The following is a 24,096-nucleotide window of genomic DNA, read 5'->3' as shown; positions in this document are numbered from 1 at the left end:
GAGTATGCCCTTCCTCCCTGCCTGTTCTATCAAGTACCTAAGCTAACAGTATATTGTAGAGCATTGGGGATGTGGAAATTATTTTATCTGTTTACTTCATCTGATGCCTGTGGAATCTAGTTCGTTAAAGGTTTTAAAAGGTATTTCAGAATTGCTTAGAGGAATCTAATCAACATATTTCATTCAGAGGTAAAGCTGATATATCCAAAAACATGAAAAAACAAAAAAACTAAGAAGAAAAGCCAGAACTTATATAACGGTCAAAAAATAAGAACAATAATTATCCAGTTAGCTCTTTCGTCTCTAACCTTGAGACTTCTTCAGACTGAATTCATTTAGCATCACCAAGTATTTATATACCTAGTCATGTGATAAAAATAGTTTAGTGCTTTAACCCTTTGTGTTTCAGTTAAGCAACAAAGTATTCTCCGTAGTTTAATCCTGTTGGATAACAAGCATCACTATTGAATAGCAGTGTAAAAACAGGGATGTTCAAATGTCTCAACTGTAATTTCTGCAATTATTTATACACTGGAATAGAAGAAATAATGGTGAACAACATGCTGATTAAAATCAGAGACAGATTTACTTGCAGAGATCTAGGTTTTTTGTATGTTTAGCTCATTTATGTTAGAATAACCAGAGAGCTTTACAAGAGAATTTATGAGCATAAATATGCAATATCAGGTGGTAATGACAAAAGTGGTTTAAGCAAGGATTTGTATTTCATCCAAATGTAAAGTAGATTTTTACATGTATTGTATTAGATTATGTTGCAAGTTATGACAATACGTTTGCTGAGGAAGAATTAGGGTGGAAAGAATATTTATGGCATGTTAATTTTAATGCTTGTTGTCCACCAGGATTAAACAGATAAGATTTTGTTGCTTACCTGAAACACAAAGGGTTAAAGCACTAAGCTATTTTAATCACATGACTAGGTATTATATAAATGCTTGGTGATGCTAAATGTATTCCGTCTGCAGAAGTCTCAAGGTTGGAGACAAAAGCGCTAACTGGATACTTGTTTTATATGTTGTAAAAGTGTGCTGAGTGCAATTATTGGGTTTGTGCCCTTTTTAAAATGATGCTCCATTTTAGGTCAACCAATTCTGCATCTAGTATTTGTTGCTTTGGTCCTAGGAAGGAACTGTTACATTAAAGAATTGGTTTACTTTTTGGGGATGTCCTTCATGGATGCATCTGCAGTCATAACAACTGGGTTGTCCTGTCGTCAGGCAGCCCTTCAGTCGGCCGGATTCCAAAGTCCGGGTCCGGCTTCGGCTGATGTCGCACTTCACCCGACGTCATCTCTGTTGGTCTTCGGGTATAAAAGCATCAGCCGACGCCATTTTCCTCAGTCTTTCTTGCCGCGTGGCGCCCGAAGCAGAAGCTGTTCGCAAGTGCCGGGCGGTCGGATCCAGAGATTACTTCTACCGAATACTACTCAAGACTTCTAAAGCTAAGTACCCGTTGGGGACTCTTTCTTGCCTCAGCCGATGTCAGAAAAAGTTAATAATTGTTTAACCTGTGGGAAACAAATACCTCATAAAGATTTCCACTCTTATTGTCTGCCTTGTTTAGGCCCAGCCCACGACGTAGCAGCCTGTTCGCCTGTGCTTCTTTCAACCGACGAACGCTTAGGCGTCGGTCGGAGTTTGCAGAACAGTTTTTCGGTTCTGATTTTGCGTACATTATGCCGTCGGATCCTCCGACTACCCAATCTGCCAAAAAACGCAAAGATAAAGACCGACACTCGCGGTCCGCGGTTTCGGCCGAAACCATGGTTAAGCAAATCATGAGTGTCTCGGTTTCGGCCGAAACCGAGAAAACTGATCAAAGTACAGCTGAACCTATCTCTACAACTGAGGCCCCTGCTACCACTCTTGAATCGGCCTCAGAAATTTTATCCACTACGGTGGTTGCCACTGACTTATCAGACACCATTCCTTGGATGTCTCTACCCCAGCACGTGGTGCTGCTAGGCCTCCAGCAGCCATGTCCATTAAGGCCTTCGCCAGGGCTAAAGCAGCCAAGACTACTAAGACAGTGCCTGTTAAACCCCCACAACCAGGCCCTCTTCTAGTTCTCAAATGCTTACTTTGGCAGAAGATTTAATTTCATTAATTAGAGGATCTCAATCTCACCCAGACAGGACCTCTCAGCCCCCAGAGAAGAGACCTAGGGCAGAGCCCCCTGAGCCAGTGTCCTCTGATGATTCTGCTGACGAATCAGACATAACTGACCAGCCAGAGGCTCCTTTCTCCAATTTTGAAGATTCTGATGCTGAAGAATCCATTCCAGCTGCTTCCCACCAGAAGAATTCTCCTTTGGGGAAACCTTACATGCCATGCGAGAGCAGTTCCAATGGCAGCAACAGGATTTTTCAGACTCCAGAAAAGACTTAGGACCTTTCTGCACCTCCCACAGCACAGGCCCTTAGCTATACCTCCTGTTCTCTCTGTGGTGGATGATGCTTTCAATGATGTCTGCTCGCTCCAGATTCTTTACCCCAGCCCCTGCCAAACCAGACAGATTTTACAGGGTGCCAGATACTCATCACCACCTTTACAAGGCCCCACTTGCAGACCCCAAACTATATCCCAGGGTCCCAAGGCAGTAGCCGACCATAGCTAAAACCCTATTCCTTCTGAAAGGGAAGCAAGGTCATTAGACAGATGGGGTAAAAGGTCTACACTTCAGCTACTCTCTCAGCTAGAGCTTTAAACTGTCAGTTTCACATGATACAATACCAAGAGTTTATGCTTGATCAGTTAACTAAAAAACTAACCACTGATGAATCTCTTGATAAGAAATATGTATTAGAAATGGTAAATAACATAAAACAGGTTAGCAACCATTCCTTAAAATGTGGCTATGATGCACTGGAGGCTTCATTTAGATCAGCCATGACTGGCACAGTGATAAGAAGGCATGCATGGCTAAAGGAGCAAGCTTTACCGGATCATGTTAAAGCTAAGTTGCTAGATGCTCCTATGGATAAGACAAGTTTGTTTGGTACACCTGCCCAGCAGGTTATGAAGAAAATGGAAGAAAAGGCAAAATCTGTTCAAACGGTTAAAGATTTCTTGCAGGTTCAACCCCAAGGTTTAGCAGGAACTGGCCTGCCAAAATTGGTCCTTTCCTGACTCCACAAAATTTCAAAGGGGCAGGAATAGACGTTCCAGAGGCAGAAACCAATCCAGAGGAGGTGCCTACAGAGGACGACAGTGGCAAGGTAACAACAGAGGCACAGACACAACCACTGCCACTACATCAGCACAACCACAGTGACTTAACACTAAATCCGCCTACCAGGGAACAAATAGCAGCTCCTCTAGGCGGAAAGTTAACCTTATTTTCAAAGAACTGGCACTACATAACAAAAGACAAGTGGATTTTACAAACCATAGATCAAGGTTACCTGTTTCACTTCCACACTTTACCAGTCAAAAGAGGAATGCCAAATCTACCTCCAAATCAAAAAACAGAGGCACTACAACAGATAATGGAGTTAGCAAACATGAGAGCTGTGGAAAGAGTGCCAACAGCAGAGCAAGGAAGGGGGTTCTACTCCAGACTATTCCTAGTTCCAAGAAAGGAAAAAAGTTGGAGACCAATTCTCGACCTGTCCACCTTAAATACATACATCATTGTCCCAAAATTCAAAATGCTGACCCTACAGCAACTTCTTCCCATGCTGGGCAAGGAGTCTTGGCTGGTAACTCTAGATCTCAAGGAGGCATACCTGCACGTCCCCATTCGACCAATCTGCAGAAGATTCCTCAGATTTCTTGCAGGATCTCAGAGCACTATCAATTCTCAGCATTGCCCTTTGGCTTATCTACTGCGCCCAGAGTATTCACAAAATGCCTGGCATCAGTAATCGCCCATTGCAGACTACAGGGAATTCAAATTTACCCATACCTGGACGACTGCCTGCTACAAGGGGACAACAAAAGCAAGCTGACAACAGATTTACAAAGGGTCATTTACTTGCTACAAGCACTGGGATACACAGTCAATTTACAAAAGTCAAGGCTGATACCATCCCAAACAAGGACATTCTTGCTGAATTGGACACAGTAAAACAAATGGCATTCCTGACTACAGAAAACAAAAGAACTCCTCTTTACTTCTTGGCACTAACAAAACTGAACAAGTTAACAGCAAGAAAAGTACTGCAGGCCTTGGGCTTCATGGCATCATGCATAATCTTGGTCCCATTTGCCAGACTACATATGAGAAAACTACAGTGGTACCTAAAGAATTTATGGTCCCAACACAGACACAGCCTAGAAACAGAAATCCCACTAATTCCATGCTTAAAGCAGGAGTTCCTATGGTGGGCTCAGGCATGTCAGTCAAACCCAGGCCTACCCTTTCGCAGATGTCAAGCAAGCCAGACCATCACAACAGACGCTTCAGACCTAGGATGGGGGCCCACATGCTGGACAAATGCGTGCAAGGATTGTGGACACAGGATCAACTTCACCTGCACATCAACCTAAAAGAAATGCTGGCAGTAAAACTGGCAATCCAAAAGTTCAAACCATTTCTCCAAGAGGGCCAGTTGATGATAAGGACAGACAACACCACAGTCATGTGGTACATCAACAAACAGGGAGGCACTCATTCATACCCCCTATGCAGAATGACTTTGGAGCTGTGCACCCTGGCACTCAGCTACAACATCCAGTTACAGGCAATATTTGTACCGGGAAAGAAAATACTCTAGCAGACATATTAAGCAGAACCACATCGGATGCCCACGAATGGAAGCTGCACCGGACATCTTCAAGACCATCTCAAAGAAATGGGGAATGCCTCAGATAGATCTATTCGCATCACTTCTCAATCACCAGCTCAAAACGTTCTGCACAAGGACATTCCACCCACTAGCATGGAAAGTGGATTCGCCTCCTTCAGCTGGAAAGGCCTAACAGCATATGCATTCCCACCTCTTCCTTGATACACAAAGTACTACTAAAAATCAAGGAAGAACGTCCAAGGATAATCCTGATAGCACCAAACTGGCCAAGACAACACTGGTACACACTGCTGAGGAGCATGTCTCGAGACAATATGTGGCAAATACCCCTGATGACATAGATGTTAACTCAGAACAACTACAGCATCATACATCCAAACCTAAAAGCGTTGCAACTGACTGCATGGAACATCACATAGCAGCAGCTAATCCAGAACTTTCCCAAAGAGTTAAAGACATTATTCTTGAAGCACGCAGACCTTCAACAAGAAGGAACTATGCTGGAAAATGGAAAAGGTTTGTCATTTGGAGTACGGAAAGAGGAAAAGATGTGTCAAACATAGATATGCCTAACATTCTGGAGTATCTGGCCGAACTTCTTCATTCAGGCCTGTCCTACTCCTCCATCAAGATACATGCATCAGCTATTTCAGCAGAATACAGCTTTGATCCACCTGTTTTTCGCACCCTTTGCTCAGGCAGTTCCTCAGAGGAATCAAGAATGTAAAACCTCCAAGGAAACCACCATTACCAGCTTGGGACTTAAACTTTGTGCTAGAAAAGTTGACACTATCACCCTTTGAACCAGCAGCAACAGCAGACCTACAACACCTGTCATGGAAAACTGCTTTCCTACTGGCAATTACTTCAGCAAGGAGGGTTTCAGAACTACAGGCCTTAATGGCAGTGCAACCCTTCCTAATCTTCCACCAAGATAGAGTGTCCATGAGGACTAATCCTACATTTATGCCTAAGGTGGTATCCAGAGTGTCTTTAAACCAGGCAATCCACCTACCTACCTTCTTTCCCAACCCACAAAACAGAGGGAAAGAATACTGCATACCTTGGATGTACATAGACAGCTACGCTACTACTTGGACAGAACAAAAATAGCAGAAAGACTGACCAACTTTTGTAGCCTATGCAACAGGAAGGAAGGAAAAGCTATTTCCAAACAGACAATCTCCAAATGGATAGGAAATTGCATACGATTCTGTTACTCCTTCCATGGAAAACCAATTCCACAGACCATAAGACCTCATTCTACAAGGGCAACAGCCACTACCACAGCCTTCTTACGAGGAGTGGCAACCAAAGACATTATTGAGGCGGCTACTTGGACCTCCGTGCATACATTTGCCAAGCATTATAATTTGCCTCTATATTCCAGATCCCGAGCAGGGTTTGCCACTGCTGTACTGCAAGGGATCCTAAACACACCATAATCTACTTTTATCCTCCTCCCCTAGTTGGCTATGGTATTCTACCCAGTTGTTATGACTGCAGATGCATCCATGAAGGACATAGTACAGTTTTGTACCTACCATAAATGTAGATGTCGAACTGGATAGCATCTGCAGTCAGGATTACCCTCCCTCCTTCCCTCTGTGGTACTCCTAGGGTGTTTACCCTCCTAATAGCTAGCTGGTGGGGAGTCTTTATGGTGTATTTGTTTGTATATATGTACATACATGCTTATTTTTGTGTTTACCTCTATCTTTTTGGAAACATTGGCATCTATCCAAATTTTAGCCTTCAAGAGGGCTACTGGCATCTGGGGCAAGAAACACTGAGGAAAATGGCGTCGGCTGATGCTTTTATACCCGAAGACCAACAGAGATGACGTCGGGTGAAGTGCGACATCAGCCGAAGCCGGACCCGGACTTTGGAATCCGGCCGACTGAAGGGCTGCCTGACGACAGGACAACCCAGTTGTTATGACTGCAGATGCTATCCAGTTCGGACATCTACATTTATGGTAGGTACAAAACTGTACTTTTTTAAATACCAATTTGAAGAAACAGAATTGTGATAAACTGATAGTATATTTGTTTCTGATTTTTTTTTTCCTGTAAGTTTGTACTCACCACATCCAGCAGTGTAGGGGTCGTTAAAGATGTGCTCTTGTTGGTTGTTTTATTCTTTTGGCGTTAAGTGTTTTGGAAGCATGCTATTTAGTTATTTTTTTGATTGGAGCCTGGCCAATTTAGATTTGCGTCTTCTAGGATGATGAGCTGTGCTTTGCCTGACATCTATATTGTATTTCTATGTTGTGATTGTGTGTGCAAAGTTGTTCAGGGAGGGGAGAATTACAGAAATGTTTTGTTTTTCTTGCCAGATGGGATCGGTGCTAAAAGCTGGTTTGAGTTTAATATCTGTTCCAGGAGAATTAAATTCAAGAAGTTTAATTTTAAATGGTGATTTTTTTTTTTTTAAGTAGAATTCCTTCTGCATGTGCTTCTTGAAAGCTGTTGAAGTAATGAAAATTGCACACCGGATCAAGCAAAAATGCTACATATTGAGGGAATGCCTAGCTATAAAGACCCGACACCATGGCCAAAGAGTAAAATTTTAAGAGAAGGTAATACTGCAAGCTCAGAATTATACAGTGATCGTCAGCCAAGGAAGACCAAGCAAGTACACTGGAGGAAGGTACTTCTAGAGGATACTAGATTAGACTGTATTTAAGGTTAGCAAGTAAAATGTCCAGCGAAACAGAGAACTCGCTTAACCATGCAGTAAGGGCAGTTGTAAACCCCTCCAGCTGCTAAGGGCCAAGTAAATAGAACTTTACAGTTGCCCAGCGCAGAGCACAGACACTTCCCAGTAGACTGTTCTTGGGATTGAATATGGTTTTATTCCCCTCCTAGCCCCCACCTCTCCCAACAAGGAAACCAGTAAAAGAAAGGACTCATCCAGGGACAAAGACCAGTTTCTCAGGAGAAATAGAAGATTGGTGAGGGTGGAGTCCACTTCTGCAAGCCCAGAAAACTGGAACTCCTGGGCAGGCAGATCCCCTGTAAAAGAAACTACATTCATGTGAGAGTGTTCAATCTCGCCTTTGTTCTTACACATGGGTTCGGAGCCGATCCTCGGCTCCGTGCCGGCCGACTGCAAGCTCTGCATCGAGAAGAAGCTCGAGGACATCTAATACCCACAATCCCCCTCTGCCTTTACCTCAGATCTAGTTTGCCGCTGCTGCTTACGCATCGCTGGAGGCTAGCTCGAGCATCTTCAGATAAGATTTAACTTTCTTTTTGTCAAATTTTAGGAGAACTTGTTCAAAAATTACTTGTTACTGTATTTAGTGTATGGTGTGTGTGTAGAGAGAAATTCTCGGTACCGTTAACTTAGTTTAACTTCTTTTAACTGGTATAGAGTTTTTCGGGGCCTACCACCCCTACTTGGATTGACAAACGGACTGACATATTTACCGGATTTGACTTTTTTTTCTCTGGATTGACTGTTACTGGACTTGACTTTTTTCTCTTACTACAAAATGTCTGAGAAAATGAAATCTGGATTTAAACGTTGCCAGTGTGGCCAAAAGATGTCGGTCACGGACAACCACAGTTCCTGTGTCTACTGCCTTGGCCCTCTCCACTTACAAGAGGACTGTTCAATTTGTCACTCTTTTAGTGGGAGGGTCATGACAGATAGGCGCAGGAAACTGATGGACAGAGGTTTATTGAAACCCTCTTTCCAGGAGGCTCTGGATGCTTCAGACCAGGCATCCAAATCCTCGAAGGAATCGAAGACGTCGGAGCCCAAGTCATCGGCTCCGAGCTCTTCGGGTAAAGTTAGATCACCGGTTCCACAGACTTCGGGGCCGAGTGTTCAACTGTTGGCAGTTTCTGAGCCTCGAGTCTTGGAACCGGTGACGGAGCTCCCTCCACCGACTCTGTTGAGGTCGGCTCCGTCTTCGATCCCTTCGACTCGTTCTTCCAGGCCCCTCTCCGACACCGATGTGGACCGTGTGGTGCAGAAATTGATGGAGAATACGGCCTTATCCAAGCTTATCTCGGTCTCCTCTCAGTTGATGTCGAGACTTGAAGGCCTGCCACTATCTCTATCTGCTCCTCCGCCGAGACCTGTCCAGTCTTCGGAGCCGGAAGAAGCTGAACTGATGATTGTGGAGCCCTCGGTGCCAGAACCGTCTTTTTCTCGGTCGGCACCGTTCACCTCGACTCCATCCGATCCGGTACTGGAGTCTCGGAGCCGAAGATCCATCCTTGGTTCCGGGACCGAGAGTCGGACTGATGTTTCAGTTCCGACACTCCCTCTCGGAGCCTCGGCGGATCGACTCGGTTCCGTCCTCGGGTCGGTGCCTTCGGTTCCTGTTTCGGGATTCTTCCCATTTCTTGAACCGGGAGATACCTCGACTCGGGACCCGGGGCCTTCGACCTCATGAGGAAGGTGTTGTCTACCCAGACAACCACATCAGCAGGAACAGCTTCTCCTCCCCACAAAGGACCGTTATCCTCCTCTGCACCCACGGCTACATCCAAGCATCGAGCACCGGTGTCTCAGCCACCCCTGGAGGGTGCCCCTCTTCCTCGGAGGCTTCTTCGGATGTTCCCCACGAAGAAGTCCCTAGGAAAAGATTGTGTAAGAGGAGACACTTAGATTCTCCACAAGAATCTTTGACATCCGATACTGACTTGGATGAGTCAGAAGGGTCCCCTAAGTCACCTTCAGAAGATGTCTCCTTTTCTGACATCTTGGAGATCCTAAAACAGAGAGGTGACTGGCAATCCCTCCCCCCTTCTGAGGATGAGTCAGTTTTGCTGAAGGCATTTGGTGCTCGCCCTTCCTCCTCCTGGGTCACTCCGCCCTTGATGAGTTAATGGAGTTGATTGCTCAAGGCGTGGAGACACCTGACACGTGGAACCAGTCCCTAGGAAGCCTAATAAGTACATTACGGCACCACAGGACAAGGCTTACCTCACCAAAGGAGTTCCAGTAGACGCCATGGTGGTGGCAGCGCCACGAAAAGGAGATGTCGGAGTCTTCCTCATCTGTCCATCCGCCTAACAGAGATTCTAGGACCATGGACAGATCACGGAAGCGCATTTTCAGTTCAGCGGCTTTCTATGCGTTCCCTGAACTATTTGACTCATTTTACACGCTTACAGAGGGATCTAGTCAAAGAGTTGGGAGATACCCTCCAGGGTACTACAGATGCTGCTGTTTCAGAGAAAGTTACAGCACATCTCAACACCCTTACATCCATTGTAAACTCGTCCATGAGGCTGATATCATACGCAGCCGAGGGATCGAGTAGGGCAGCGGCTTCAGCGATTGCTCTTCGTAGGCAATCCTGGATGCGCTTATGTTCGTTTGCGGAAGCCTTCAAGTCTTCCTTTACTAACGCCCCATTTGATGGAGCCACACTTTTTGGCCCTAAAGTAAAGGAGAACAGGAGGGAAAGACTCTGTCTGCTGTCGGAGTCCGTTTTTCCACCCCTTCCAGACCGTACCCCAAAGGGCAACGTGGTGGGAAAATGTGGTTTCGAAAACCCCAAGGATCTTTCCCAAACACACAGGGTGATGCCCCCTCTAGAGGCAGAGGGGGGGCAGAGGTGGAAGACGCCGCCCTGGCGGCAGAGGGGGTCCGCAAAACCAAGGTGACAGGGATAACCTCCCTGGCAAACCTTTTCAGCACTCCTGAGAGGAGGCCCGACTGTCCTGCTCTGGAGGCAGTCGGGGGTCGCTTAGCTTTATACCCTCAGGCCTGGCAAAACCTTTCTTCAGACAATTGGGTAAAAAGCGTGGTTACCAGAGGTTACAAAATCCCATTTCTATCCACCCCCATTCCAAAGAGAAAACTCCCAGATGTACCACCCCATCTGCGAGAGCCAGCAGCTACAGAAATTTCAAAGCTGCTAGAAAAAGAGTCATCCAACCAGTCCCAGCGGACCAAATAGGATTCGGAACTTACTCAAGGTTCTTTTTAGTTCCAAAGAAAACAGGGGACTGGAGGCCGATTCTGGACCTAAGTCATCTCAACACCTTTGTCAAGAAGGAAAAGTTCCGAATGGTCACGCTTCAATCGATCCTTCCATTCTTACAGAAGGGCGACTGGATGTGCTCAATAGATCTGAAGGACGCATACTACCACATCAAAATGGCCAGGGCGTCCAGGGATCATTTGCGCTTCCGGCTGGGAGCCAGTCACTATCAGTTTCGAGCCCTGCCCTTTGGTCTGACCACAGCCCCAGGGTCTTCACCAAATGCATGGCAGTGGTAGCGTCTCATCTGAGGCCTAGGATTCCAGGTGTTTCCGTATCTGGACGACTGGCTCCTGTCTGCCACCACCAGGCGTCAACTGATACAGGCCAGGGATTACACCCTACAACTTTGTACACACCTTGGAATTTCAGTAAATTTGAAAAATCTTTACTACAGCCATCACAGCATATCTTATTCATAGGAGCGGAATTAGATACGCACCATTTAGTTCTAAGACTTCCTACAGAAAGAATAGTAGCACTTCAAATCAACATTTCTCTTCTGCTGTCGTCCAGAAAGTCCCGCAAAACTTGTTCTGAAAGTCTTGGGTCTCATGGCAGCTTCTCTATTGCGATACCATTGGGAAGACTGCACATGAGAGTGCTACAATGGCTTCTGTTTGCACAATGGTCATTCCAACAACTTCCACTGACTCACGAAATATTGATAATGAAAACATGCAAATCACACCTAATGTGGTGGTTACAGACTTGCAACCTATCCAGCGGAAGACCATTTGTGCTACCCGCACCGTCAGCGGCGATAACCACGGACGCTTCCCTGATAAGGTGTGGGCATCTTTCAGGGACAGACAGTCCAAGGCGAATGGACCAATCTGGAGTACAATCTGCACATCAATGTTCTGGAGTTGAGGGCAGTGTTTTGGCGTTGCAACACTTTGCTCCCCTTCTTCCTCCAGGGACCATTGCAGTTCAGACAGACAACATGTCCGTAGTCTGGTACATAAACAAGCAAGGGGGAACCAGGTCTTACCAACTATGCAGAGAGGCCATGAGAATTTGGCAATGGGCGGAGTCCACCGGTCGCTTTCTGCTCGCAACGCACATCCCGGGTCATCCAACGCCCCAGCCGACAGGCTGAGCAGGGCAATACTGTTGCCTCACGAGTGGTCCCTCAAACAGTCAGTTGCGAGAATGATTTTTCGCAAATGGGGCCAGCCTACCTGCGATCTGTTTGCGTCTCCAATGAACGCCAAATGCAGGAGCTACTTTGCCCTATTACCCCCTCCAGGGAAAGTCCCCAGGGACACGCTGCTGCACGATTGGCCCCCGGGTCTCCTATATGCTTTTCCTCCATTTCCCCTGATTGCAAAGTTTCTACAGAAAGCCAACAACCTTCAGAGGACTATTATTCTCATTGCTCCGTTCTGGCCTCGTCAAATTTGGTTCCCTTTTCTATTGCATCACCGCATTCGGGGACCTTGGATGCTGGACCCAGAGCCAGATCTACTGACTCACTCGTCAGGAGTTCCTCACCCATCTCTAGAATCTCTCCATCTAGCAGCTTGGCTGCTCCGCTTTCTAGCCAGGTCGGTTCCCCTTACATCGGCGGTTCAAGATATTTTAGTAGCTTCTCATAAAGTTTCCACTACAAAGACTTACCCCAGTAAGTGGAAACGTTTTGTCTTTTGGGCGAAGTCACATCATTTGGACCCTGTTATAGCTCCGTTAAACAAGATTTTAGAGTTCTTGACTGAACTATTTCATGAGGGAGCTTCCCCGGCTACTTTAAGAGTACAGTTAGCTGCCATTTCTAACTATCATGTAGAGGAATGTGGTGCGCCTATTATGGCTCACAGACTTTGTAAAGCCTTTTTAAAAGGTTCTTTTCATATCAGACCACCAGTCAGAAGTCCGACATCACCGTGGAATTTGAACCTGTTGCTCTCTAAATTGATGTTGCTACCCTTTGAACCAGCCTCAAGTTGCACATTGAAATATTTGTCATGGAAAACTTTATTTCTAGTGGCCATTACATCTGCTAGGCGAGTGTCTGAGCTTCAGGCCCTTTCTGTCAAACATCCTTATTTAATATTTCATTCTGACAGAGTATCCCTACGCACTAATCCATCCTTTCTCCCCAAAGTTTGCTCTTCTAGTAATATTAATCAGTCCATTGAATTACCCACCTTCTTTAAGAACCACTCTAATAAATTGGAGTATATGTTGCACAAACTGGATGTCCATAGACAACTCAGATTTTATTTGGATAGAACAAAAGATCACAGGAAATCTGATCAACTATTTGTAGCTTTGCTGACAGCAGAAAGGGTCTTGCAGTTACGAAACGAACTCTTTCTAAATGGCTAACTGACTGTATCACATATGTTTATGAGGCCTCTGATCAAACATTATCAGTCAAACCCAAAGGACATTCCACCAGATCAGTTTCTACATCTTTGGCTCACGCAGCTCGCCACAACTAGACACTATTTGTGCGGCTGCTACTTGGGCTAAACCACATACATTTATCTCTCATTACAAAGTGGACAGAGTTTCTAGGGATAGGGCAACCTTTGGTTCCACTGTGCTCAAGAACGTTCTCCCTTGAGTTCCTCAGGATCATGGAGCTAGGGACGCTACCCATGTGTAAGAACAAAGGCGAGATTGAACACTCTCACATAAAGAAGTTATGTCCTTACCATAACGTTCCATGTGGAGTGTTCATCTCGCCTTGGTTATTACACTCCCACCCCCTCCCACCCTTAGGAAGAACGTTCAATTTGGTGCCTGGTCTGGAGTATTCTCCTTCTGCTGTTGCATTATTAGTGTTACTATCATACCCTTGGTATGTTTGTATATATGTACTTCTATGTATATAGTTTGGCATGTGTGCGTGCTTTATGTCTGGTTTGCTTGCAAACTAGATCTGAGGTAAAGGCAGAGGGGGATTGTGGGTATTAGATGTCCTCGAGCTTCTTCTCAATGCAGAGCTTGCAGTCGGCCGGCACGGAGCCGAGGATCGGCTCCGAACCCATGTGTAATAACCAAGGCGAGATGAACACTCCACATGGAACGTTATGGTAAGGACATAACTTCTTTATTTGAACTCTTGTATGTCTGGATCAGAAGACCCCAGTAGTAGATGGGCAAGCCTGTCAAACAGCAGTTTCAAAATCCCTGTAGGGAATGGAAGGCAGCCCTCCCAAGGGGAAATTCTTGACTAGCTGGAGATGGTCCATAGGCGTATCCTTGAGCAGGAATGTAGGGAAGGACCTACCCAAGCCCCATATTAAAACCCAGTTCTAACTGTAAGCAGCAGAAACATCCTGGTCACCAAAAGTATGTTGACAGATTTGGTACAAAGTCTTACTGTGTACACGTGGAGAACTACTGAAGTGGAAAGCTTCCCAAAGCTGCCAAATCCCTCTTGTAGGACCCACCGAAGTCACTGTGCTGTTGGAGACTAGGGGTGTTGGGTAAGAACCTACAAGAGGGGCTGTTTTAGTATACCCAGAGTGGGTTCCAGAGCTGCTGAACGACAAACAAATCTGCATCTTCCTTCATCCACCACTGAGAGGAGAGGGCAACTGAACTGCATCCCTTGAGCTCTATTTTGTGACATGGAATTGAATAGAGAATGAGAACCTCCAACCCCAGTTGGCAAATGTAACCCACCATCCCTTACATTCTGCTGTGCTTCCCATCAGAAAGAGACGTTTGTGATCGCTCTGTGCTTCCCATCAGAAAGAGAAGTTTGTGATCGCTCAAGAAATCTGAAGTGACTTTGGAATGATTCACCCCATGGACTCGAAACTGATGTTCATCAAATTACTAGACCTTAGAAAGTCAGGTAGTAATTTACTACCCCTCTGATACATCAATCTGAGAAAATTATTTTTTAATTGTGATCCAGTACTGTCTCAGCCTCTAGGGCTATTCTTCCTCCAAAGGAACCTAAAGAGAGAGCTTGATGCCAGAATCAGAATACCAGAAGCCAAACCTGGTGGCTGTGGGCTTCCAGGAGGGGGATGCAGCTTTGTGCCCCCCCAGTGCAATAGTTGCAGCAGAGGGGGGGTGCAAAACAGTCTGTGGGACATGATTGGCAGTGCATAAGATCTGCCAGTCGGGCACAAGCAAAGTGCTGGGATTCGTTTCAACAGCTGGAAATGAAATGAATGTATTCAGTAGCGCTTCACTATTTAGCATTCTATAATCAGAAGATCCTTAATGCATTTCAGAACTTTGGAAGACTTTCATACTTTGCAAGATTTTTTTGCAGTTGGGAGCATCAGTCTGGAGAATTTGAGCAAGCATCATAGCAGAGCAGTGAGCCTCAAATGAATGGCTCTTTTTCCTCCAATTCCACCTAAAAGGGAGGCATTTAATGAGCTGTCAGGCTTAAGTAAGGAAGCCTCCCTAAGCAACAAATACACCACAATTAGGAGCACTTGCTACCCTGGTTATGATCAATACCTGGGAACCTAATCAAGCTTTCTCCTCCAAGCACTGTGTTCCAAACACAAATGAGAGGATTATAAAAAGGAAGGGATACTTCTGCCAAACCCATGCAAAGCTTTGGCCTTCACCCCATGCCCAGTGCTTAGGAGTCCAGACATAAAGAGGGCTTGTTTCAGAACCCTGAAGAACCTCCTCCAACTTGCGATACACTGTCTTAAGGTACCTTGAACGTGGGGGGAATAGAATAAACTCAGTAGCAATGAAGGCCTATGAAAACCTGAAAAAGATTGCAACAGCCAGAGAAGACCATTCCACTGCACTCTGAGAAAAGCCTATGAAAACCTGAAAAGATTACAACAAGACAGAGAAGACCATTCCACTCCACTGCACCCTGAAAAAAAAGTGAAGTCTCGTATTACTTCTTGACAAGGAAGTCCTGTGTTACAACCTCTAATAGAGACTGTATATGAGAGACTCCAGGTTTCAACCCAGTAGCCAACAACCGAGTCGGTTGTGGAGATTGAGGGACTTCAAAAACCCACCCCACTATTTAGTAGCCACCCCTAACAGTGAGAACAAGAATCATAGCAAAAAAGTCCTGAAGGAAGAGGGTAACAGATTAACAGCCTCCTGCTCCTCTTCTCATATGTCATGTTGTGTACCTCACACCCATGTATTTTTTGGCCTTTATTGTGCGACTAAAATCCCTAGATCCTGATTTTAAGCATTTAAATGTGGAACTGGAATTCTTTAATGCACGTACAGTTTTTCTGAATTTATAGGAAGAATTTTGCTTTAATTTGTATCCATTTATACAAAAGATCTCAGGAAGTTAGAATGGTTTTCTTTTTGTGCATGCTCACTTGTTTTTGTTAAATGGTTAAGTACTGTACCGTGCTATTTTTTTTTTCCAACTAGCCTGATCTTAGGTAATCTGACATCAACATTTCTGGCCAAGTCAGCTTGTCGGCACTAGAATGCTTTCTTCTTTCTTTAACCTACGGGTTGTGCTGCCATTGGAGCCTTATTGTTTGTTTTTGTTTTTTGTTTGTTTTTTTTTAATTTGCATCCTTCCCAGACTTTATTCTTAGTTATGCAGCGAGCACAGCAAAAAAATTGATAGAATTGATTTGTAAGAGAGCCATTTGCATCAATTTTCGTTTTTCTCATTTTTAGGCTATATCCAGACTTTGTGAAGATAAATACAAGGATTTATCAAAAGCTGCCATGAGAAGATCATTCAGTGCTGACAACTTAGTGGGAATCTGTCGTTCAAATGCTGTTCTTTCCTGAAGAAGGCCTGAAGACAATGCACAGAGAGTTGAAACAAAACATTTGTTAACCAGCATGGAAAGCTTACAAGGAAACACTGAAAAGCAGCTTTTATTGGCCTAAGATAAGTTTTACAATATAGCTGCGCAAGATTTTGTACTGCTTGATCCCTTTATCAGGAACGAATAAGTTATTGGTGCTAGATAGTCCTTTGATACCCACTTGTTCCAAGCAAGGGAGATCAGAAATATTTCCCTCTCATTGGGCTGAAAGATGTATCGTAAAAAAAAAATACCAGTTAACAAAAATACAAAAATTGCTTTAATGTGCAGCTCTCATTTGTAGACACAAATAATTTTAGAAAAACAATGCTCATTTAAAATGGGGGGGGGCAACATGAAAGGATAGCTATACCCTGACTTGAACATTTCGTTTTTCTAGAATGTATTTTTATTCCTGCAAAGTTTTATGTGTAACTGCCACATTAAAAACACACATACATATATTATTTCTATGGCGGTCATCTTCAGTACATGCCGTGTTGGGTTTGAATTATTGTCTTTAGGAAAGTGTCTTTGACTCTTGTATCATTTTACCCATCGAGTTTTATTTATTTTTATTTTTTTTTGGCCTGTACCCAAGACAAGCCTGCATAGCAAAGTATTTTTTTCTCCATTTTCCTGCCCAAATGGTGTCCTCAACTTTTTTTAAGTCTGTAAAATGTCGTTTTTTTTTAACTGTGCAATGCCATTTATAGCGGCCTTCTTTTCTTCAGTCCATAAACCTACTGAGTCTTTGGGAATTCCTAACTGTGTTAGTCTAACAGTAAAGAAACCTGAAGACGATTGTGACTTAAATGTACTGACTTTTGGAATTCTCTCTTCAAAACCACTAATATAAGCCCCATGTTGCATTTGTAGAAGAAACATGCCTTTTTCAGTGTATAACGCATGATATGCACCAGAAGATTTCTGGAAGAAAGTTTCAGACATTCTCAGAGTGAGAAGTGAGTAAGCAAATAATGAATGTTGCCATTCTTAGTGAATGCAGATCTTGCATAAGGAAGCAAGGCATGATAAATTCATCTTTTGACTGGGGACTTGCAGGGAAGCCGCGATGGTGCAGTGGTAGCATTGTTGCCTCACAGCAAGAGGTTCTCCCATTCGATTCTCGGCTGGAGCACCTTCTGTGTGGAGTCTGCATGTCCTCCCCATGGTCGAGTAGCTTCCGAAAGACATGCGTGAATGGGCGTTCTTTCGTTGAAGGTTAGGTGTCGAGCTGGCACCTCTGCACTGTAAAAATCTACTGCCAATCATTAGCAGACCGAAGTTCCGCTGTGGCGACCCCTAACTGGGAAAAGCCGAAAGAAAAACAACAACTGGGGACTTGCAGTGTGTTAGGGTAAAGAGAAAGGTCAACCGGGAAACAAACTTGTATTACTGTATTAAGGCATTTTGAATCAGAAAACAATAGTAATGTCTACTTGGAGTACTAAGAGAGACAGTCGTGTAGAGCATTGAGATAACTTAATATTTTTTTTTTTTAGTTTCTGACCAAATATACATTTTCTAATTACAGTGGGTCTTCAGGTCTTTTAGTGTGTTTGTGCACTTTATCTAGCATCAGTAACTTATCTACAGCTGACACAGGACTGTTGTACTCTGGAAGCTCAAATAGTTGTACTGTAAAACCTATTGTGGTCCAGTAAATGGCATCAGATCATCTTGGTGATTCAGTGTTTTCTGTCAGTGGACCAGAACGACATTTCTCCTCCTTTATTTTGAAGTTCATGAGAAGTAAACTGTTTCAGAGGCTGGATGGGACATTTGCTTACTATGTAGGCCTATAGTTGTAACATTTGTAAGTTTTTATTGCAGAGGACTTTTAAATTTTAGAAACAACACTAATCATGAAATAACTTTTTTTCTGTCTAAGGATTTTGTGCTGCATGTTTTTGTGTAAGCTGTTGCAGCATCACATTAAATCCCATTAATGTGGGCAGTGCGCTAACCAAATGATTCAGCCAGACTTGTATGACATTAGTATTTCCTTGACAGTGTTTTTTTGCCAGTGTTGGCATCATTCATTTTACACATTAAGCAAATTGACTGCTATATTGACAAGTTGTAATGGTTCTTCCAATGTAAACTCACTTTCCTACCAAAACCTTGGGTAGTGGAGGTGGAATGGGTTGAAGTCTGGACAAAGGTCGTCAGCATTCTGCGAATCTAGTGTCAGCCTGCAGGCAAAGAGGCTGATTTTAACAATATTTTTTATAATTGACAGCAATTTAACCCATATGGGCATTTCTGGTCCGTGTATTAGTATTTTTGAATTAAGATATCTTAAAGACTTCATTACCTAATTTCAGACTGTAAAGCAGTTAATTGTGTAGAACTAAGTTACTTTTAATGGTGCTCAGTTCCCAGCATTTGCTCAATGTTAAACCCAGAAGACCCTGGTTGTGGATCCTTCAGGTTATCAGCCTTCTCTTTTTCTTATACAAGATGTTAACCAAATAAAAAAAAAACTGCCTGATTTCTTGACTTTAATTACATAGCTGTGTTCAGTGACATTATGATTTCATCCTCTCAGAGAAGCTGTAGGATATCCAAGCAGTTTAGTTGTATGTCATTGGCCATTTTATCCTTTTAAGAGGTACTTGACTTCCTTCGTTTGCCTTTTTAAGTGTACATGGTAGGTTTATGTAGAATCACTGCTCATCTTTTCAGTGTGCATCTCAGCCAGGTACCAGTCTCTTTCACCACTGAGTGTGATACTACATCAGATAAAGTAATACCCATTTTACCAGCTGCAGCCCATCTGCCCTCTCCAAATGGGGCTAAGGTAGCTTGCATTATATACTTCTGGATTAGTTGCAAGGATGTATTAGGGCTATAAAAGGGCTGTGCAACTAGTGATTGCTTTACAAATGCCTTATGACCTGGAGAGCAGGGAATAACCAGGCTTTGGTTTGCTTCTGATGCCACTGTAAAGCATCCATTTTCTTTCAGGAGGGTTTCTTAAACATGTACACTTTCCTGTGTCTCCCCTTCAAAAAGAAGACTTTACCCATAGGCCAGACTGGCTTTCTTCTACAGAACAGCACTCTTGGAACTGTTCTGAACTGTGGGGTTAATACCGTAGTTATACGTACTTGGATAGTGGGTTGTTGGACTTTAAATGATTGTGTTATAAAACAAAATGTAAAATACTTGCAAGCCTGTTAAGTGGCTGCTGCAGTGATTCAGGAGAATAAAAAGATGTTGGTGGTTTGTGCAAGCTTCTAGTTGGTTAGATCACTGGCACTTTTAATTGCTCAGGATTTGCTTCTTGTCATTTCTAGTGGTGGTTCCTTTATTGCTCAAGAAACACAAGCAAGATGTTTTGCTCATTGTGTCTGTTTTATACCAGGTACAGTGTTGCAATTTTTTGGAAGAGCAAGAAGAATGATTTCACTCGTTAGTGATCTTTATAAGGTTGGGAGATTACCCCCCCCCCCCCCAACATGGAGAATTGCAGAAAAAAATTGTCAACCTGTAGAATTTGCTTGTATTTCTTACAAGCTTTGAGTCCTCATACAAATTTGTTTGCGCTCAGCCTCATTCAGTGCAAGGAAGTGTAGCCGAGCTTTTGCAGCCAAAGTTTTGGTTACATGTGGGCATGGAGCAGAAGTGCGTGTGTTGAGTGTACATTAGCCCTAATGCAACACTAAGTGCTGAGTAGTGAAGACAGCTGACGCTGGGTCAGTATTTGAGGTTTTTGATGAGCTCACAAAACAAAATCTTTTTTCTATCCATGCTTTCAGTAAACTGAGGAAGTGCTGTTGCTGTGGCCAATATTTTTCATGCCACATAACTGCACCTTTGTTTATAGCTTGTCATAGACTGGGACTATTTTCAGTGTTGTAAAGATATACCCTCCAAGAAAACAATCAGTGCCTGTGTTTTTGATTTTTAGGTCCTCCTGTCTTCCCTTCAGTTGCTAAGCCTGCATATCTTTTATCTAAAATCCATTTAGAAATGATCCACCATCTCTGTCCATTTCTGAACAGGTTGTTATTTGGGCAGTTGTCTTAACAGGAAAAACAAATGAATGTGGTTGTTAGGTGTAGCATCGCATTTAAGATTTTCTACACTATCCTTTATACCTCCGGTTCACTATTGACTGAGTTTGAGAGAGTATTTGTTCCTTTTCTTAAGGATTACTGCTTTGGGAATTCATTGTATGAATGGTATATAGACACTGAGAATGTCAGTTCTCCTGTCATATGTTTTCCATTCCATCAGTTGAGCATCATTTGGGTTTGCTTGGCTCCAGTCTCTCTCTAAGGCCATTACAGGAAGTCCAGCTGCTTAAAAAGTGCATATTGCACCCTGTATTTTACTGCTTTAATGAACAATTCACCTGATAGTTTACAGAAGTTTACTGGTTGTTACCATTGTAGATGTAAATAAATTACATCTCTTTCTGGCATACTAAGTATATTTAAAAAAAAAATTAACAAATAAAAAAAAAAAAAATCAATCATTTATTGTTGGGTACCTTTTTCAACTTTGTCACATAAGTCATAGCCTCTCCAAACACTTGGTTGAGCATAATGCAGAGAACCAGTCCAGATTGCCGCACATTGTAGCGCCCCCAAAAATTTTTTTCATTTTACAGGAGACCATGATGCATCTAAATGTAAGCATTGTTTCATGTTTTAACAAAGAAATTACTAATAGGAGATTGAAATTTGCAGGATTTTCTTGAAACAAAGAATTTCTATCGTACTCCCATGTCTTTTTTTCCCCCTTTTTTTTGCCTGTACTGTTCTTTCATATCCTGTTAACTTTATACTCTACAATTTTTTTTTTTTACCCGCAGGGGTAAATAAGCAGTTGTATGAACGTAAGAACTTCAGTCTGTCTTGCTGCCATTCTGAACTCAGAATCTTCGCTCCCATTGGTCTGTTCACTTCGTCATTGCTGCTGCCATTGCCTTCACTTATCTAGATAATTGCCCAGTTTGGAAACCTTTTTTGTTTTTTATACAAAAGATTTGTTAATAGCTAAGAGAAGTAATACGGTGGGCATGTTTATAAAGGCATACACTTCCAGTGTTTATTTTGTTTGGGAGCTGAACACTATTGCAGAAATTGCAGTATCTTCCAATTTTTGTCCCAAAAACCCTTCATACCAGACTTTTTCCCCCCTTAAATACTTGAGACCCATTGTCAAAGTGCCTCATACAAACAAGATGGTGGAGCACATGGCCTCAGACTTTCCACTCGCACCCAAAAGGAAGATCAAAAAATGTAGGCCTGAATCATCTGCCCAGTCTGATGTGGATGCGACTGCCAAGATGTTGCAGAAATCAGTGGTATTTTCAGTGTTTTCTCAGATGCCTCACAATGATGACCCCGATGGAGGGGCTGGTATGGTGTCTGCTTGCCTCATTTTTGAAGAGACTGAGCCTGCTGTGACAATAGACACCTAGGCTAATCACTTCACGGGACCCGAAGGCATACCTCAAATTCTTGATGGGGAAGAAATACCCAGCACTTTAAGGTCTGTCAGGGTTCTGAATTATCCCTCTTTTTAGGGCAAACATCATACAAAAGAAACAACAAAAAAAAGCATATTTCTACTACTCTGATTTCTCAGGAAAAAGAATGGCATGAATTTTTTCAAGACATAAACAAAGCCATTTTATCTCTGAAGTCTCCTTCCTTCATATCCACTCCCTGCTATGTCCCCCTCCCCCTTTTAATAGACAACATATATCTTCATCTGAGGAAGATTAAAAATCATATTCCGACATGGATTACTTTTACTCATCTCAAATGCATTTTCTTGGACAACTTGCTTCAGATGCTGAAGGCACCTTGTTCCCTGACTCCCCTATAGTAAAGATTGTCTAGGATGATGCAACACATTGAATGGAAATCCAGACAAGTCATAGAGGTGCAAAAAAGATGCTATGATTTATTTGTTAGGTGCTCCAAAACCTACACCACGTCTCACTGTTTTAGAGGCCTTCCAAGATGCCTTTGCATCCGCTACTACTTCCCCTGATTCCCAGCATCCAACTCCCAAAAAGCCCTTGTAGCAGACCTTTTTGTTCTTTTTATCTCCATTGATAAGCCTAACAAACTTTTACCTGCAGCTAAAGCATTGCTGTCAGGTATAGCAGGATCATGGACAGGTATGGTAAAATGGTCTCTACCTGTGCCAGTTTGGACTTTAGGTTCCTAAATTACCAGATTCAAATGACAAATTACATTTTGTCCATTCTCAGGGAATTAAATAAAATTGTGGCTAATTAGGAGAATTCTGAATGTAAGGCACTGATGCTACGCATGCTCGATCAAATTACACAAGCTAGGCTTTCTATAAATTGCAGCTGTGATGCTACAGAGGTGTCCTCCAGGGCTGCAGTTACTGGCTGTATTTGCATATTTCCTTGGCTTCATGTTCACTCCCTACTAGAGGACGTTCTTCTGGATTCCCCCCTTCATAGGGACCTATAGTTTGAACATACTGCAGCTGAGCATTTTAGATCTCTAAAGGAAAAGTGTAAAGTAATACAGATTTTTCCACTTCTGTCCCCAGATATCACAGGAGTCATCCTTCCAAACCACTTCCTACGTCCAGAGGGAATAAATGTCTAGCCACAAGAAGAGGAAACAGTCTAAGAAGAGATTTCAAGAAAAACCTACCAGAGATTCTAAGTCTGGGTAAAAATCCCTTTTCCATATAAATCATTCTCAATCTGTCATCTGAACCCCCCCCCCCCCCGTCTCAGTCCAAAAAGCATATTGTCCAAGAAGCTCATTCTGTCCCTCCCAGTTTGGGAATTAATCACTTCAGACAGACTGGTTTTAATCATCATCCAACACAGTTTAAAAAAAAAAGTAATTGGGGGAAACTCCTCTCAGCAGAAATTCCACCCCCTCTGCCCACTCAGGCACACCTCATTTCTCCCCTTATCCAGGACCATCTCTTCCATGGGAATAATAATGTATGTTCTTCCTGTAGCCCTGAGAAAAGGTTTTTATTTAAGACTCTTCCTGATCCCCAGGAAGGGGGGCACCTGGAGACCCGTACTAGATTTCTTACCTCAACATCTTCCTGGAAGTGACATCTTTCAGAATGCTGTGTCATCCTTCCACAAGCGTTTCTAGTATTCCTAGACTTGGAGACTGCATACCTGCAGGAAATTCCTCAGGTTCCCTCTCTCCATCAAGCTTTCAGTACTCTGCTTTACCTTTCAGACTTTCTGCTGCCCCCAAGGTTTTCACAAAGTGTCTTGTTTCAGTCGTTACCTTTTGCAGAACCCAGGGACTATAACTATTTCCTTACCTAGATCCTTCTCAGTCAAGCCTCCTCCAAGGACACCTTATTACTACTACTGTTGCACAGTCTCACTTCTGGAAAGACTAGGCTTCACACAACCTCAGGACGTTACCTCTGATCCCCCTTCCAGGATCCCTACTTCTTGGACTGCAGGCTGAACACTGTCTCAATGACTGTCTTCCTCCTTGTGGAGGAAGTCCTGTCCCTGTCCAGATAATTCCAATCTCTGCTCCCTTGGGGCAACTTTAGCAAAGAGAAATCCTAGGAACTCTGGGCTACAT

At 43.4% G+C, this 24,096-nt stretch overlaps 1 protein-coding gene across 1 annotated transcript in view; it reads left to right on the top strand.

The window, feature by feature from the left end:
• Window positions 1–17,124, top strand: part of CCNYL1 (cyclin Y like 1) — a 1,025,424-nt gene extending 1,008,300 nt beyond the window's left edge. Inside the window, exon 10 of the mRNA XM_044060538.1 lies at window positions 16,380–17,124. Within this exon, the coding sequence (XP_043916473.1) occupies window positions 16,380–16,496 (117 nt within the window). The 3' untranslated portion in view covers window positions 16,497–17,124. The remainder of the gene's footprint in view (window positions 1–16,379) is intronic.
• Window positions 17,125–24,096: the final 6,972 nt, after the last annotated feature.

Source organism: Protopterus annectens, chromosome 2.part0, assembly GCF_019279795.1.
Source record: "Protopterus annectens isolate FY-2018-M chromosome 2.part0, PAN1.0, whole genome shotgun sequence".
Classification (NCBI taxonomy): domain Eukaryota; kingdom Metazoa; phylum Chordata; order Ceratodontiformes; family Protopteridae; genus Protopterus; species Protopterus annectens.
Note: the sequence above shows the minus strand (reverse complement) of the source record. Positions and strands in the feature narration are given on the sequence as shown.